General features: G+C 36.7%; 1 protein-coding gene across 2 annotated transcripts; it reads right to left on the reverse strand.

Annotated features, from left to right (window-relative positions):
• Positions 1–1,767: 1,767 nt before the first annotated feature.
• pcsk1 (proprotein convertase subtilisin/kexin type 1) lies at positions 1,768–19,015 on the reverse strand. Of its 2 annotated transcripts, none has more exons than XM_052588943.1 (14): positions 18,638–19,015; positions 17,921–18,025; positions 17,664–17,789; positions 13,117–13,263; positions 11,499–11,575; positions 10,124–10,212; positions 9,675–9,847; positions 8,256–8,468; positions 7,936–8,036; positions 7,570–7,803; positions 6,062–6,219; positions 5,846–5,979; positions 5,595–5,756; positions 1,768–4,883 (listed from the first exon to the last, which is right to left on the reverse strand). In XM_052588943.1, the coding sequence occupies exons 1-14, from the start codon at positions 18,809–18,811 to the stop codon at positions 4,473–4,475; spliced, it is 2,304 nt and encodes a 767-aa protein (XP_052444903.1). In that variant the 5' UTR covers positions 18,812–19,015; the 3' UTR covers positions 1,768–4,472. The 2 variants fall into 2 exon arrangements, with proteins under 2 accessions (XP_052444903.1, XP_052444902.1); XM_052588942.1 differs by having other exon boundaries at positions 1,768–4,886.
• Positions 19,016–19,411: the final 396 nt, after the last annotated feature.

A 19,411-nucleotide genomic window follows, 5' to 3' on the forward strand; every position in this document is an offset into this window, starting at 1 on the left:
GAAGTTACCAAACAGAATACCACAACATTCTGATGATTCCAGAAAAAGGCTAAATGTTTCCTGTGAATGCAAAGAAGAAGATGAAAGAGAGAGAGAGAGAGATATTTTATTGGCCTCCCTCGTTCATTTCAGCCCTCTTATCTCTCATCCCCAGCTAGTCTCTTTATTCGCACCTGTTTAATATAATGTTTTCTTTTCATTTTCTCACTCTTAACTTTACTTTCCCCGTTCTTTATTTTCTCTCACACAGTATCTCTGCTTCTTTCTCATCATCTGGCTGGTGGAATCTGTTTCTCTGACTCTCATCCAAAGCTGTCAGATTTGGAGGTAATAAACTCCAGAAGGACAGTTGATTCCAGCAAAGAGCAAAAGAAAATGAGAGAACTGAAGAGAGACGTGTAATTGTAACCTGTTTTCCAGCAGAATCTTAAGAAGTAGAGTATGTTAATGTAATGTTATGCAGTGTGGAATTTAATTTCTCTTTGCATTTTTAGATCATTGTGGTACATGTTTCTTGTAAAAATATATGGTTTAAAAGGCTGTTAATAGGGAAATATGCTATATATTTTTAAAAGAAATAAATTACCTGTATATATACATATGAAATATTTTTTGCTTTTATATATATATATATATATATATATATATATATATAATTTTTTTATTATTATTTATTTGTTCATGTTTAAAAATATATACACATACCATCATCAACTATAATATAATTAAATCTGCAAAAAACAAATAAAAATTAATTAATTAATTAATTAATAATAATAATAAAACAAATCTGTCAGAATACATGGCAGCAATAAATAGCTATCAATATGAAAATATGCAATTTTTTAATAAATGTACACACACACACACACACACACACACACACACACACACATATATATATATATATATATATATATATATATATATATATATATATATATATATATACTAGTTGTATATAAGTCTCTCTTTATATACATATGCACATATTCATGCAACTAGCAATACCTTCACTAGATGGGTTCAGTGTGTTTACAGCCTTGAACTTTGCCGTATTTGTGTGAATTTTGCATCACAAGATGGCGCTATGTCTCTTTATGACATTCCAAACAAGTCAGTCTTCAGTAAAACAGACAGTGAGAATATTAAACGAAAACCTAGCAAAATTATCACAGCATCAGCTATCTAAGAAAGCTAATAAAAAGCTTCTTCGTCTATAAAAGTGTTCAGTGGGTTGATCTGACGTTTACATTTTTGTAATTACCACCAGGCTGTGACATCTTTCCTCATTACTGTCATAATGAACTGATTTTTTTTTTTATGGATTTGGCTATTGCATGTCCTTTATCAATAATATATTGGCCAGTTTACAGTATATTGAGCTAATATTGAAGATAAGAAGAATAGCTGCTACACAAAGGTATTTGTATGATTAATGAAGTCTTCACTTTCTTTCTCCACACAAATGTGTGTTATTGAAAGAAAGAAAGCTCTTCTGCACTCTTGTACACAAATATATATATGAAAACATGTTTGCTTGCAATGTTACTGTTTAGTTTAGTATGATAAAAGTCATTTAATATGAATACATTAAACTATGTTTTTTGTAAGCAAGACAGGTGTAAGTTGGTATAAACAGTGAGCACACTGAAAAATGACAGGTTGCTTGTGGGTGTAAATGTGCATGTAAAACAGAATTTAAATATACTGTACAGTGCATGGTGCACCATGAAAATAAAATATATAAATAAATAATCAAGTATGTGCTGAACCATGACAAACATTTATTAAGTCATTTCTTTTTACAAACGAGTATTTCCAACAATTTCGGATTATATGTTTAAAAAATACAAACAGAACTGTGGCTTCTATTTTAACGTTTGCACTCAAACTTAACATGGTTAACTTAAAAGGATAACTTATAAATAGAATAGAGTAGGAACATTCCAGCCTGTTTTACAAATGCAAATCACAGACGATCCCTTTCAGAGCATCATCACAAGTTTATTGGAAATAAGTCCAGAGACCTTCAGGTTAAAGGTACAACAACACATGAGAGACAGAATTGCGATTTAGGCTTATGAGGTAAATGGCGATATAATATATTAGGGTTCTATATAGATATTAATTCTCTGTAGTCTCATAAACTACTATGAACTCTTAGAAAAATAAAACTTTATCTTTGTTTTATGAATTTTGAATATAAAATCAGTTGATACATATACTCAGTTTCCTGGGATGTACAGTTTTCTTTTTTAATGAGTTCTAACATCATAATTATATCTGTATAACTATTAAGAGATTTAAATGCATGTGTTTCTAGAGAGAACAGGGGAGAGGTACATGGTAAAAGTTGTGCAAAAAAAGGGCAGAGAGATTAGGCTTTAAGGTGTCCCACAGGTATATGTCCTAGGTACTCTACAGTTTACTGAATGATATTTCTCTAAACACTGTAATCCTGAATGTTATACAGTGATCTATAAGCACTCAGTAGAACCAGGTTTTACTGTGTTTCTTAAGTCTATGAACAGGGTTTCCTAGGTATTCCTTTATTTTTATTATTATTATTTTGTTTTGGTCAGCTAAACCACTTACGGTGTTAACTGGAATTACCTTATACTTTAAATAATGGTAAAAAAAATTATATATATTAAAATTAAAATTAATTATATATATTAAAATTAAATATATATATATTTATAATATATATATATATATTATTATTTTTTTTTTTACTATTTTTGGAATAAACAAAAAATATAATTATTATTTTATTTAAAAATGTATTGTAATCAAAACATTGTTATGTTAGTATCATTGATCCATCATTAAAGTTACTTTAATTTGAACGTTTTAGTAATTTTGTTGTTTGTCATTTTTAATTAATCTAGTCATGTTTTTTAAACGTCTATATTGTTTCTATTAATTTTTATTTATTAGTTTTATATTACTTATTTTAGTACTTCAATTTAAAGTAAATGAAAAGGAGAAATTTTGCCAGTTGAGATAAATGAAAAAATTATAATACTGTATTTATTTTTATTTCAAGTAATGAAAATATCTTTGATTCAAATAATGAAAATGTCTCATAAAAGAGATGAAGCAGCAGTTTCTGCTTACAGAACACTGTTCACCTACAAAAATAATCAATATTAACTTGGCTAATTTAGAATAAAACAGTGAGTGTACTTTAAAAGTACATACAACTTTCTCTACAGGGTAAATATTTTAAAGAAGATAAAGTACCTTTCATTTATCATTGGTACATCCTGTAGTTCCATCATTACCCCTTAGGGGTCCACAAACCCTGGTTAGGAAACCCTGCTCTAGAATAACACTTTGATTTATTTATAATTTATAATGATTTGCATTGTGAAAAGTGGGTGTTACAAACCACTGAAAATTAAGAGAAATATGAGACATCAGTCGAAAAGGCAAGTCGTTTTAGAGGCGGAGAGAAAGTTATATTTTGTTAAAATATCAAGACAAACTTTTTTTAAAATTTGGAATAGCGTGCACTCACGAATCATGCACAAAAGAAGTGCACAGAGAAGGTCAATTATATCAAATATTGATTTGAATAAAATCGATGTGAAATTAAAAAAAAAAAAAATTACATTAATTTACTCACTTTCATTTCATTCCAAACCTGCATGATTTTCTTTCCTCTTTTTTGGACCACGAAAGAAGATATTTTGAAGAATATGGGTTTCGGCACCACTGACGTCCAAAGTATGGTAAAAAAAAAATGCCAAAGGAAGTCAATGGGACCCAAAACTTTTTGGTTAGCAACATTCTTCCAAATAACGTCTTCTGTGTCCAGTAAACAGGTGAGTTAATGTTTCGTTTTTTCGTTTTCTGTTGAAGTTTCCCTTTTAACTGATTCTGCGCAGACTGCCACTTTCACAAATCGTTACAATTTACAGTCATTGTAGAATATTCTCAACATTTTATAGCATGCAGAAGTTAGTGGCAGTGAAGGCAACATGAGAAAAATCATCAAGAGGACAAAGGGCACGAGATGCCATAGTTGGTCCCGTCACTGGTTTTAAATCTTAGCAACCTGGTTCAAAACTGAGGGTTAAATACAGCTGGCTGTTCACCACAGATATACAAACATTCACACTGACAGACACAGGCCGTAGAACGCTTATAGTTGATAACTACATATGCAGATAAAAACAAGCTTGTCTGGAAGAGAACAAAACGCATTTTATTTCATCAGTCAACTCTAGTACCCTCAAGTGTACCAGCTTCCATCCATCTCCCTTTGCCCTGCTGAAAAGACTAGCGTAGCAGCTAGTTTTAGATGTTGTGATGCGTAACTTACTCACCAAGACCAGTTTAACATGCTGTTTCACTACCAAAAGCTTCAAAAAACTACGTTTTGCTGGTGGACCTAAGCTGGTCTTTTCAGCAGGGCATCCAGCTTCTTTTACCTACTCTTCCTGCCTTTGCCTGTTCCCGACTCACTGCTGGTCGTCTCCGAGCATTTCAAACAGTGCCTGCAGCAGCCGGTCGTCTCTGTGTCTGTACGGTTGTGCTCTGTAGAAGTTGTCGCTGTAGTCACTGAACAGGCCGTCGTCGGAGCCCCTGTTACGGTTTAGCTGGTCGAGGGCCTGGTACAGCTTCTGCGGGGGGATCCTCTCGGGCTGAAAGGTCTTGGGAGGAGCAGGAGGAATCGCCAGAGCGTGCTGAGGAAACGCCGGGGTTTGCCTGTTGAAGGCCGACTGGAGGAGACGCAGCAGGGCCAGATTGGCAGTGGAGGAGCCTGGAGCTCCTGGATTTTTTTCAGGGACGCTGATGGAAGCAGCAGACGGGAGTGAGTCTGGGACCACTGCGCTTGATATTTCAGGTTCGTGAGCTGGAGTCGGAGCTTCCTGCTGGTCAGAGAGACAAGAAATTGAGATAAAGAGTGGAAGAATTGCAAAACGCTTGTTTAAAGCAGGTAGAAGTCAATGTCTGGCCAGAGACTGTATTTACTTTAACCCTCAATTTAGCATCTGTAAGCTTTCCTTATAATTAAAAGCTCCAAATTATTTTTTGTTTCTCTAGAACATATGCATATTACTTGGATCAACCTGAAACTGCATTTTGCATATTTTTTTATATCATATAGATATATAATGTACTTTTTTTGACACAATAACTGTCAGAATTTATTCCTGATTTTAAATATGTTTTCTGCTCAAAAAAGCAGTTCCTCTATATAGTTAACTCCAGAACACACCTAAAAAAGGCATAAATAAATATGTATGTATAATACATTTTATATATAATTATAACAATTATTAAATATGTAGAATTTTTAATAGAAATTTATTTTATTATAAGTTATGAATTTATTTATTTATAATGTATATTTAATTCTGCTAGTATATTTAGTATATACATTTATTTCATTTATTATGCATACATATATTTTATATTACACATATGCATATGCATAATAAATGTAAAATATTGCTTTAAATAAATGAATGTTTGCACAACAGACCATGGACTAAAATTATGATAAGAAATTTGCTCTACAGTTAGTTACTGTTTAATTTGCACATTGCCGTTTTCTAAAGTCTGACTCCTGTTCTGACCTTGATCATGTCTTCCATCGGTTCCACTCCTCTGCGATCGTTCTGCACAGCATTGTAGGGCATGTAAACCCTTGCCTCCTTCATGTGCTCTGGCTTCTCAGACGTCCCATGCAAAATCAACTTCCAACTGATAATCTGACCCTCATTCTCCATCCGTCCAGACTGTGTGCAAAAGAGAGAAGGAAATAGATTGTTATAAGCAGGCGCTTCATATGCATTTAAGATTTGTTTGCGGTTATGCTTTTATATACCGTATCTGTAATCTTCAGGGTCCAAGTGCCGGTGGGGTTTTCTCCCCAGGTGTGCACAGACATAAACGCCCAGTTTCGGAAACCATTGGATGATGTGTCCCTCTCTCTCTCCGCCAGCAGGACTGTGGTGGTACCTAATGGGACAAACTCAAAAATCAGTATCCTCATTCCCAAACATGGGTGCATGTGTAGCGTGTTTAAGTGTTTTTGTCAGACCTGATGGAGACGTCAGCGTGATGTGCAGGTCTCCTCTGCGTGTGTACTCAATGCTGACCTCCACCTGCACATGCTCCAAAGATACAACAGAATTTGCTTGTCCTGCACAGGCCTTAGTGGGGATCTCAATGGATATCTCACCTGCAGCTTTCAATGGTCTGTAAGTAAAAAAAAAGTTTTTAGTTTTTTTTTAAGTTTGTATACACAGTTAAAAACATTTTATAAAATAGTGGTTCATGTAGCTCAACAAGCGTTAGCAATGACAAGATTCACAGGAAATACACATGCTATGTTTGGAATGAGATTCACTAACGTAAAGTTTGAAATAATGTTTATATATATGTATATATATGGATCATGTGTCTCTAAAGACTGGAGATGCTGAAAAGTCAGCTTTGCTGTCACAGGAATAAATTAAATTTCCAGACTTATTCAAGTAGAGAAAAAGTATTTTAAATTGTAATAATATTTCAAATTATCATTTTACTGTATGTTTGATCAAATAAATTCAGCATTTGTGAGTTTTTGTTTAAAATGTCTCAATTTAGGTAGTATTATCAAATAATGAATTTAAAAACACGAGCATTAATTTGACATTTGAACATTAATGAAGGGATTTTATCTGCCCTCTGTTCCCTAGACAGAAACTCATGAGCGATATGAACTCTAATCCCTGCAGATTACATTGAAAGTCACAGACTTTGAATCAAGCAAGTGCCTTGATGATAATGCACACTAAATGCTAGAACAAGTGCACATGGATGGATGGGCAGACAAAGCTGACAGTGTATTGAGTGTGCCATTCACTCATTCTACAATGCTTCAGACAAGGCACAGCAAATACCCAAAAAACGCCATGTGCTTTTGCTGTGCATGATTACGTGGTATGCTATAAACAACATTACAATGTGTGTCGTGACATTTGCATTACTAGGAATTTTAGATCCAGGGAAATTAAACATCTGTTCAGGTGCCCTTCTTCCAGCTGAGCTTTGTCTAAACACTAAAGCCACGCAATCTCTAAAAGTTTGTGACGTAAATGCAGGATGAAACACAATTCAAGAGCTCTGGCTCTTGAGTGAAAATAGATTCCATTTCTAAAATTCCCAAAACATACCTTCATTTGAATTACAAAAGCAGTCGTAAAGAACAAACAGATGGGTGTAAATGCACGCGCACGCACACACAAGCACACACACACACACACACACACACACACACACACACACACACACACACACACACACACACACACACACACACACACACACACACACACACACACACACACACACACACACACACACACACACACACACACACACACACACACACACTGGATCTGTTGAATTAATGTGGCTATTAATAAATGGCCATAGATGAGCACAGTAACAGATGGCAGGAGATCAGGGTGGCTTTGTCTTCCATGTGTGAGGTGCGAGACCACAGCCTGCATCTACTGCAAAAAGTCAAATTATTTTATCCTAATATCAGGAAGCAAACTCTACCTTGGTTGGAACGTCTCATCTCTGACGATGCACTGTTTCTTCTCGGGAACGTGCTTCCAGACTTTGGGATCGGCCAGATCTACTAGAGCTTTGGCATTCAGGAGACCAAACCCAAAACGACTGTTGACCATCAAACCAGCTCCATTCCTTTTCCAGCCTGGGTTATTGGCCAGGGGGTCAAACTCAGACGTCCAAACCACTAAGTGCTGAAGGTCTCGCCAGGTCAGATCAGGACTAGTGTGGAGAGCAAGAGAGTATATCCATGTTTTTATTCAAATGGTAATCACTTCTTGTAAGAACTGATGTAAAACCAATGTAATCCTACCAAAAAAATATAACATACAAATTGCAAGATGTTGGACATACTTTTGCTCTAAAGCCAGTGCAAATATCCCAGCAGCCAATGGAGCAGATGCAGACGTGCCAGTGTGTGTCTCTGTGCATTCATTGTGCAAATCAGCACTAGTCTGCAAGACAATAAGTCAAAAGATAAAATGTCAACACAACAAAACCCAATAGAGAACAAGCAAACACACCAACCAAAAGGATTCAAAGGTGTCAGACAATCTATTTTATTGCTCTCCAAGGAGACATTCAGTCATACGACACAAAGGAAACCTAAAAGCAATATAATAATTTAGATCATAACAGCAAGAACATGTATAACTGAAGCAAACAAGACTCACAATTCTCTGGTCGGTGTAGTCTCCGCTGCTGTAGGCCGTGGCCAGCGTAGAGGAGCATTTCTCAGCGTACCAGGGAGACAAACCCTGCTGGGATGCACTGCTGATGGAGATGGTGTACAGACTGTCTGTGTATCCATCACAATCACAGTTGTCGCCCTGACGACCACCGTTTCCAGACGCCCAGACGAAAATGGAGCCCTTCCCACCACGGCCCTAGAGTATAACAATTATTTGGAGTTTATTATGGGATTGTGTTAAGAGTTACATGCTACAGTATTGGGAAGTGGTGGCCTAATGGTTAGAGGGTTGGACTCCCAATCGAAGGGTTGTGAGTTCTAGTCTCGGGCTGGAAGGAATTGTGGGTGGGGGTAGTGCATGAACAGCTCTCTCTCCACCTTCAATACCACGACTTAGGTGCCCTTGAGCAAGGCATCGAACCCCCAACTGCTCCCCAGGCGCCGCAGCATGAATGGCTGCCCACTGCTCCGGGTGTGTGCTCACAGTGTGTGTGTGTGTGTGTGTGTGTTCACTGCTCTGTGTGTGTGCATTTCGGATGTGTTAAATGCAGAGCACAAATTCTGAGTATGGGTCACCATACTTGGCTGAATGTCACTTCACTTCTCACTTCTTCACTTCTTCACTTCTTCTATTAGAACAATGTATCAGCTGGGTGGCTAGGGTGCTCTGGATGGTTGTTAAATGGCTGTTTGTTTGTACCGGGTGGTTTCTAGTTTGTTGCTAGTGTGTTCTTGGTGGTTTTTAAATAGTTGCCAAGGTGTTTTGGGTGGTGGTTGTTGCTAGAGTGCTCTGGATGATTGTTAGATACCTGTTAGGGCGTTCTACCTGGTTGCTAAGTTGTTTTTAGTGTTTTCTTGGTCATTGCTAGGGTGTTCTAGGTGGTCGCTAAGTGGTTCCCACAGTGTTTTGGGGTGGTCGTTGCCAGGGCATTCTAGATGATTGTTAAAGGGTTGCTAGGTTGTACTGGGTGGTTTCTAGATTGTTGCTGCTATTGTGTTCTTGGTTGTTGCTAGCATGTTCTGGGGGATCATACAGGGTTGCTAGGGTGTGTTGAAGGTTTCTAGGGTTTTCTGGGTCACTGCTCTGGGTCACTGCTGATGGTTGTTCAGTGATTGCCAGGTTGTTTTGGGTTATGGTCATTGCTAGGGTGTTCTGGATGGTTGTTAAATGATTGCTAGGTTGTACTGGGTGGTTGCCAGAGTGTCTTTTGGGTGGTGATCATTGCTAGGGTGTTTTGGATGGTTGATAGTTAATAGTGTGATCTGGGCTCCTCTTGCTAGAACGTTCTTTATGGTTGTTAAGTGGTTGCAAGTTTGTTCTAGAATCTAGTTGGTTGCTAGTGTATTCTGATTGACTGCTAGGTGGTTTTCATCTAGTGGAACTGATTCCCACACATCTCACCTTCTGGATACCATACTCAAAAGCTTTCTGGGCCAGGCGCCCAGGCCCCTCCACGGTCTTCCCATCATCATTAGGGCCCCAGCTAGCACTGTAGATGTCCACATGATCAGGGTTAAAGCCAATGGAACTGGCTTCAATGGCATCTGTCACAATTCCATCCAGCATTCGTATCCCTGCAGATGAGAGGCACGAAAATTTACGTTTGTTGAAACGTCCAAACAATTTTGAAGTGTTTGCATGCTGGTGATTAAATGCATCCAAATGCATGCATGCATTGTATGATGTTATGACACACTAAAAATTATATGTCCAAGTGGACATGGACAAATTGTGTACATGAATGCCCGGTTGTACAGGTCAGTGTTGATATATAATCACACTACAAACACCAGTTAAACCAGAGCTTTTAAAATACAAAAAGTGAATAAACAGAGCTTGACAACACACACCTCCCACTTTGGAGTTGTAGGCCACTCCGACACCACATTTGTTGTTGTCTGCTTGCATGGCAATCTCTCCAGCACATCTGGTACCATGCCTGAAGATATACAGCAGAGAACAGGGTTACAATTCAGCTACATTCAAATTGAATAAAGCCAGCATGTTCAAAATTAATTATATCTACATTTGTAGACCAAACCTGACATGAAACATTGGTTGCCAGGACATTAGTATGTGGTTGCTAACGTCTTCTAATGGTTTTTATGGCATTACTACATGCTTACAATTCTGGTGGTTGTATGGGTGTTAGTTGCTAGGATGTAGGATGTTCTACAGTAGGTGGTTGTTAGGGAGTTCTGGATGTTTGCTAGTGTTTTCTGGGTGGTTGTTAGGGTGTTATTGATGGTTGCTAGGGTGATGTTAGATTGACAGGGGTTCTGGATGAACGGGGTCATTGCTAGATGGCAGCTAGTGTGTTCTGGGTGTTGTTGTTAGGGTGTTCTTAGTTGTTGTTAGGATGACCTGAGTGGTTTCTAGATTGTTACTTGTGGGTTCTGTTAGGTTCAGTGTTGTAGGTGGTTTCTAGGGTGTTCTGGGAGGTTGGTAGATGGTTGAAGGTGTTTTCTGGGCTGTTGTTAGGGTGTTTATGGTAGTTGCTACTTGCTAGGTGTGGTTGCTGGATTGTTGCTAGTGTGTTCTGAGTGGTTGCTGGTGTTTTTTGGGTGGTTGATAGTATGTTTTGGATGGTTGCCAGGGTGTTGTTAGATGGACAGGGGTTCTGGATTGCCAGATAGTTGCTAGTATGCTCTAAATTGTTGTAAGGGTGTTCTTGGTGGTTACTAGATTTTGCTATGTCGTTCTAGATGGTTGCAAATATTCTCAGGGTGGTTTCTGGGTTCCTGTTGATTGATAGATGTTTCTAGGGTGTTATATTTTGAGCCACATAGATGTGGATGGGTTCTGATCCTCTTATGTAAGACAGCACGAGTGGTGTGTGTACCATTGGAATGGATTACACTCGTTCCCTGATGGAGAACAGACCTTCTCAGATCAGACCTACTGACACTGTCAGCTCTCCTTTCATAGCAGCTGGAAAGCAATGGCAATCTGGTCTAATTCTCTCTGAACAGATTCAGCATGATGTTAAATAAGTCTGCTAATCTCTTTAAAGAGGGCAGAAAAGGACTATGCCATTCCGAGGCTTGTAACATTCTCCAGTCAGTCATCAGTTTCCTTATCGCTGTATGAGGTGCTTAACATAACTGAAAGGCTAAAGGCTTTGAAAAATCTGTCCTTGTGTTTTTCAAGTGTGGATCAGTGCTCTTGAGATTTTCTGTCCATTGATCTAGAGAAATGAAAGAGTATAGAGATTCATTTACTCACTTGTTTTCATTGGTGGAGTCATATCTGGGAAAGGGATCTGGATCGTTGTCATTAAAATCATAGCTAGCGGCAGGATCCTATACAGTGAGGAGAAAGAATAAATATGGATTGTGGAAAAACGATTTCTAGCATACACAGAATAAATCACAGTAGTATCAGTATGTGGCAATCAGATGTGTTTTTATAGGAAGGGAGAAGAATAGAATTGTTCAGAATAGAATAGAAGCGTACTACTCTTACTGTTTCTAAAAAAGCTGGATAAAAACAAAATATGTTATTTCCTGGCATCATAACTGGACAGTGAGTTGTGCTGTGTTTACATTGACTCGGAATTACAGTAATTGTAATTTTTTTAATACTGTTCACACCCTGGACTAAAAAAAAACCACATTTTTTAGAAATGCTCAAAGTGTAGAAATCCAACTAGTGCTCATAATATGTCTTGTTAACAAAAAAAACTTTTTCACATGCAGTCACATATTGTGTCTTATGTAGTGTCTTGCAACGACTTTATTGCATTATTCCGCACCCACCGGTTTTAAATACAAAAATGTTTGTGTGTGAACTGGCCCAAAAAATGTAATGTTTTTTTGGGAAAGTTAGGATAAATGCTGCCAAACAGCATACGGTGTTGGGTAACTTTGTAATTATGAAAATTCCAAAATGGTGTGAATGTAGCAATGTAATGAGATCATGTGGCAAAGTTTGCAGCAGAATTATGATAGTTAACTAAAACTAAAACCATAAAAATGTTTGGTTACTTGTAATAAAAAAAAAACATCAACTGTGTAAACATTAAAAGAAACCAGAACATATAGAAATAAAAACTAAGGCAAAATATTAAAACTATATTTCAACTGTAGTGTCTATACTATCTTACTGATACTAAAATAACACTGGTTTATGGTTTCATAATGCATTATCTTTTAAAAACAATAAAAAAATAAATAAAAAAAGCATGATGCAGAAAGCTGTATGTATTAGACTCCAAACACATGTTTATCATGTTTAATGTGTTGATACTTTATGCTATTTTATTTAATATTTATATAAAATAATGTGTTTTTACACTTTTTACAATGTTTTTTTACTTTAATAAACATACATAAAAAATAGTTCATGCTAATAAAAATGTATTATTATTATCAAGTTTTCTGTGTGCACACATGTTAGTCAAATACACTGCTTCACCAGCATCAGACACATGCAGGTCTCCCCTCGATTTAAGGCTTTCTTTTTGGTAAGACTGCTGTTTGCAAACAAGCCAAGAGCAGAGCGACGGCTGACGCTACAATGTATTTAAATGCTAATACAAGACAGATGTTTGATGTTATCCTGTGATATATGAGTCATCTCATGGCAAAAAAAGAGATGCTGGGCTCACTGCAGACTTATGTAAATGCCACACATTCAGAGTGAATTTTTAAATAGCTTTGAATGAGCGAGTGGGATTATTTGTTTGTGACCTTCTGTACTGGAGGTCCTCATCAAATGGCTTTGCTCTATTCGTGGTAGGTGTCACTATGGATGATCCTCTGCATGGCTGAGGGGTCGGTGTTGGCATGGAAACAACAGAGGAAGGTGGTCGAGTAGACATTTCCGATGATGACACACTTACATAGTTAGGGTAAATGTCGGTGTGGTTCCACTCGAGGCCATCATCCAGCACGGTAATGACCACTCCTTTGCCCGTAATGCCCTTCTTCCAGACCGGGATCACGTGCAGGTCCAGTTTGGGCAGGGATGATGACATCCGGGTGTCTTGCTGGAAGAGGAGGATGAGGAAAGACAGTTTAAGTGAATATGTGAACAATCCAGGGTCATATTCATGAGTACCGCTCAACACTCTCAGGTACTCTCAACCTCTTCATGAAGACAAAAGCCCTTTTTGTATGACTCAACCGCTGACCCTTCCAACAAAAGCTGTTTGTTTGAAAATGAAAGCCGCCGATGTTATCATGCATGCTGACCTTTTGGTTTGTGGAGACTATTTTCAGTCCAGACTAGAGCGTGAGGGGATTTCTTCTTATTGACTGATAATTAAATATCAGAGTGCTGCTGTGACGGGATGTGATGGGAAATACACTGTTGAGTGACCAGTGTATAAAATGCAGCTTACCTGAGTTGTGTGAAATGTATAAGCTGAGGGTTTACTAATTAGTGTAAGTATTTCAATTGGATAACTAGGAATTGGATTTATTTTGGTGAAGTGAATATTTTGACTGTGTTCAATCAAATGATTCATTCAGATTAGTTCATTGATTTATTGAATTGCTGTGTGTGAAGTGGTCACAAGCAAGTGTCTTTTGGGGTATTATTATGAGTGAGCCAGTGAATCATCCATGTAGATTTGTTAAATTCGTACTGCTCTAAGAAATGTTGTCTATAAATCTAAAAGTATTTAAGCACCACTGAAAAGCAGACCTATTATTTTGTCTGCAACTTTTTTTTAACTTTTTATGGCAGTCCAATTTTGCCACATCAGAAAAAAAAATCACCAGTGCATGATTTATGACATATATATATATATATATATATATATATATATATATATATATATATATATATATATATATAAATTATGACACAAAAGTCATACTTATGAAATAAAATAATAATTATCAGAAATCACAATTATGAGATTTTTTTTATTCTAATATAAAACATAAGAAAAATATTTACCAATGCATTATTTATTACATAATAATAAACCTAACAGTCATACTTAAGAGATTACGATTATTTGTTATTAAGAAATTTTCAGAATTTCAGAAGTATGTGATAAAATGAAATTATGAGATAAAAAGTTGAAATTTAAAAATAATTATGATTAAATTATGAGTCATAATTATGAGATTCTAAATCCAAAATACGGATTTAAAAAAATCTGAATTATCACACATGAAATCCTGAGATATGAAATCAAAATTATGACATTTAAGTCCAAATAGTGAGGAAAAAGTTTCAATTATGAAAAAGAAATGTTTTTATTCTTTTTTTTTTTATGGTGTAACTTCGTAGCTCATACCCTCCACATTATGATTTATTTATAACATTTTTTTGTACTAAATGAGGTAAATGGGCTTTCATAACTTATACCTCTTTAAATTAAGAAAGAAAAGACAAAACAATAATAGCCTAAATAAGTCCCTGTAACTTTAAGCTTCAGTCATGCTACACGTCCCATTATTTCTGTTTGTTCACAACACTGAGCAACACAGATATCTAGTTCAGTTTGTACAGACTTAAAACACCTTCTCAATCAAAGAAAGAGTGTATTCACTCATCCTATAAAGCCTAGACTATTTTTGCCATGCTACAATAAGTCTTTGAAGGCTGGAAAAAGCTATTAAAAGTGCTTCAAAAAGGATTTACAAATCAGTGAACGTAAAATAATGAAACCAGTTTGTTCACTAAAAAGATCTAGTCACATTTTTTAAGAAGTTAATTAAGTGCAAAATACAACTAGTGTGTATATAATTATTTATAGCGTATTTAGCAATGTAACAAAGCTGCCTGGGGCATAAAAGTGATAGGAAAAGGGACAAAAAAGAAGAAAGAGATCTGTGATCTGCTCACAAATTAAGAATAGACGCTGCAGTAACATTACCATGAAGCATGACTCATAGCTGAGGTCTGACTCCAGAAAGGCTGGAGGGGGAGGGGGAGTAAAAGAGATGACCCACCGCACATGACGGCTCTGCCACATAGCACAATCACGACCAGCATAGCCAAAGCTGACGTACACATAGCACCTCTAAAAGTGAGTCAAGAAGTTTTACTGGGCATCTCAGATACAGGCAGGTGCATAAACTCTGGAAAATGATCATTGCTTCTAAAGAGATACAATCAAACACAGTGATACATTTAAAAATGCACTCAATGCCACTCAGATAATATATAAATAAAACCACACAGAGCTCTCCATACAGAAAGAATTGAAGCATATGAGTCATCTCTTTAATTGAATTATCAGCAGTCCTCTCTGGTGAAATGTAATCCATTCACCGAGCCATCTTTCTCCTCCATAAATCCATATCCTTCTTTTCTATCTAGCCTTTCATCTCACAAGATTGAACGTCATTCTTTCTTTCCTTTTTTAACCACCTGCCTTCACTGCCTCATCACTCATATTGACCAGTACAGCGCAAAAGCGTCTGCCTACTTTTCAGTAGCCTTGAATGAAGTTGTTTTTCTGTTCATTTAAAAGAAAAATTCTCAATAAAAAATTAGAAGACAAAACAACCCAACTCCAAGATGGATCAAGATACTGCAAACTTTGATTTGAAGCAAACTTTAGTTCAGGTCCATCCCTGAGCATCCATTGAAGCAATGCAAAGACTTCATTTATATTAAAAAACGAAGTTAAAAATCAGTGGTAGCTTCTACATATTCCACTACACACAAAGCTCTGAACTCATGGTAGGTGTGTCTTAAAAATCCTTTCTTTTTCCCTAAAATGCAGTTCATTTCATTTCTGACAATATTCACTTTTATGTTAGTCTAGTTGAATATGAATAAACGGAGACGCTGACATCATCTAATAAGCTAAATTCAGCAACACAGACAGAGTTTAAAATAAAACCAGGCAGGAACTTCATGAGCAATTAGGTTAAGAGGTGGCGGCGCTCACGCAAACACGAAATAAAGAGGTTTAGAAACGGCGCACTTGTTGAAGCAAAAAGAACAAAAGGTCATTGCCGGTTCATGCCACTGCTAAATTGCATTTTAGAATAAAACGTTTGTCCAAAAAAAATTAATCCCTCAGTCGGAAATACAAATGGAAGTTTTCAATTTGATTAGAGTGACTTACTATATAAACCATGAGCTGTGACCCATATTAGAGGCAGCTGAATCCTTCCCATCTGTGACTGTACGGAAGCCATTCCCAGGCATTAAGAGCTTGGCGCTTGGCTTCCATAAAATAAACCCATCAATCCACTGTGTTTCAGTAAATTGGTACTAATGTGCGATTGGCTCTTCTGTTGTTTGGGATTTAGGAGGGTTCTCCTTTACAATCTCATTTTTTGTTTAGCCATACTATGAGCTCTGCAAGCTTAGAAACAATGGGCTTCGGCTGCACATAGTGCCAGAGTCCAGAGGGACAACTGACCCAGTAATGAAGGCCTACAGACAGCAAATGTAATACATCATCCCAGAGAGGATTGTTAAAATGGCTTTTACAGCACTTACAGAAAAATCTAACAAAGCCGCTGTAGATGGATTTTGACCACATGAAATTTTTAAGTCCAACATACTGAGATCACGAAGGATTTTATGCAGTGATATTATATATAAGTAAACAAATGAATATGATTTCAACTTCTGCCAAATGACTAAAGACTGGAATGTACTACATGACTTTTGCCCACATTCTAAACAAGTTGTCACTTGTTGCCACAAGTCAGAGCCAGTCTGCAGATTTGAGTTGACAAATATCATATAAAATTTCATTATAGTTGTAGACTCTATTTTAACTTCAGGTTCTCATTCCATTCAAATGAAGGATATCATGATATTTTGAGATGATTTTAGGACACAAATTGTTTTAATTTGTCATGTGTCCTTCAGCAATGAGGCACGTGTTTCTGCCTTTCTGCTGTGTTCAGAAAGATTTCAAGTCTGGTTGTGTGCGATATTCAGTCCTTTAGTGTATGATTGCTTAGTTTTTCTCTGTAACAATTTATAGTCGCCAACTGTTGTGTAGTGTATTCCAGCCTTGTAAATTTGTAAATTAACATTGTTAAATGTTAGATCATTAAAAAAAAATAACAAAGAGTGGTTGTTTTTTATTCAATGATTTAACATAGTTTTTTTTTTATTGTTTCTGATTCGATTATGATATTGACAAAATGAGTATATTTTACTAGAATATACTATTTCAGTCATGCAGCCATTCTACATGCAAATATCATGTTGAATTCAGTGTTACTTGCCATTTCTTTGTAATTATTTGCAAAATTTACTAGCAATTTCGTAATTTTTTTTTAAGTGAAATATAGAGTATTGCATTTGCATTTGCCTTTTCACCTTCATTAAACTTAGTTCGTTCAAGGTTTAGAACTTCTTAAGAAATTAATGGGAAAAAATACCTCCGGAGTCAATGTTGCAGAGACAAAGATATTCAAATTGCGCTTTTGACAAAATAAAGATGTTGAGACTCACCAGATACCACTGTTGGTTCCACATAGGGTCGTCGAAGAGTCTGTCCACAGAGCAGTCCTTACATTCGGTCCCCAGCGGGGCACGTTTGGCCCTCCGTTTCTCATACTGCTGTTCAGCCCAAGAGACCTACAGAACAAGCCACAGTTGCCCATACAGAACCACTTATTTTTTTGTATCTCAGTGGGGATTTGGAATAAATGCACATTGTTTTATTAAGTACTGTACATTGAATTAATTGGTTATGAAAAACCTCATACCCTGTCATCTTCCGACAGTCGTTTGGTGATATGATCCGCACTTCTTTTGGTCCTGCTAGGGTGACTGTGCCGCTTGAATAAATAATGGTTTTCCAGTGCCCCAATCTGCAGACAAATGAGAGTGAACTGAATGAAGAGATCGGTTCATATTTGGTGCTAAATTAAGCCTGGTCATAATGACGCAATTCCCATCTGTCTGGTCTAGTCAAGCTGGAGCTATTTCACACAAAATAAGGGTCTGTCAGCTAACTTACATTTGTGTTCCTTTGTGTTCTATTCAATGAAATAAAACATTCTTATAAGAGAACTAAATGATACAACAGGTGAATTTCTATTCTTATAAAAGTTGACACATCTGATTAGCAGGTAAAAATTGCATTAAATGTTGTATTTTTATTAACAATCACATTTACTGAACTGCTATATGGAGAAAAGATGGATTCAGATGTCAGATCTAACATTGATATATAAAAAATAATAAGCATCCTGGAGGCAAAACACATTCGACCATCACTCAACAAACATTTCACTGTATCATGGCTAAGCAAATGTTCAAGGCAGCTGATTAAACGCATAATGTTGCTATGAATAAACGCATTACACAACCACATGAACATACAATTTCATTCAACACGGATGCAAAGCATAGCTACATCTGTGTGAGACAAGTGTTTGATCCTACTAGGAAGGAAAAACAGAGTGTTTGGCGTGACTTACCTGTCGGACTAATTTGTATCCGAGCTCGTCGGCGATGGATCGGGCATTGTCGTGTCCTCCTGGAATCTCCACCGCCCATTCGTTCAGATACTGTCTGTCCACAGCTGAGGACACCAGCGCACAGAACAGAGCAAGAACACTGCACAGCAACATTGGACGACATCTTTCTTCCATTTCAAATCAATTACAACCACTTAAAAAAAATGATCTGGATGATCACGATGGATACAAAACAGTTAAATAGAAATAAGTTAAAAAATAAATATGTAAACACGGGAACTGTCAGTTCGGCTTCCTTGGTAAACGCTATATTCTCCGGTTAATTCTGATGCAGTGTGAGCGAGTAATTGAACGCGCATGGAGAGCCACCAATGAGAGAGTCGTGGAAGGGGAAGGGATGTTTACACGTCAAATTACGAATTGCTCTGACGTCAATTCGTACCTGGGGTAGGATGCTCGGGTCCCGAGGGAGTCGGGCGGGGTGAATTGCGCATGGAAGAGGAGGGGAATGTTTCACTATAAATAGCCGACGAGCATTTTTACTCTTAGAATTTTTAGCATGAATGGAAGATTTTGTTGAAAACATGAAATCTGAGGTTGAATACAAGGTTCATGTAGCACAAATGGACGCAAAACCCTTCTAGAACTAGATTTAATAATATCGTTGTATATACATAAAATAAAATATTCTTTATTTTACGTATATACGTAAAAATAATATTCTCTTTGGCCTCATAACTCTTAGACTAGCAGATATATCCGAAGTTAGACTAA

The sequence above is a fragment of the Carassius gibelio genome, chromosome B21 (assembly GCF_023724105.1).
Source record: "Carassius gibelio isolate Cgi1373 ecotype wild population from Czech Republic chromosome B21, carGib1.2-hapl.c, whole genome shotgun sequence".
Classification (NCBI taxonomy): Eukaryota; Metazoa; Chordata; class Actinopteri; order Cypriniformes; family Cyprinidae; genus Carassius; species Carassius gibelio.

Bases quoted from the DNA above. Each gene is read 5' to 3' on its own strand.
- pcsk1 (XM_052588942.1), bottom strand. From the start codon at position 18,811: ATGGAAGAAAGATGTCGTCCAATGTTGCTGTGCAGTGTTCTTGCTCTG. The intron at 5,757-5,845 runs GTATATAAAAGC...TTTTGCACACAG, and splicing joins CCCTGAAGATTACAGATACG to TCTGGACGGATGGAGAATGA. The intron at 4,887-5,594 runs GTCAGAACAGGA...CTCTCTGACCAG, and splicing joins CGATGGAAGACATGATCAAG to CAGGAAGCTCCGACTCCAGC.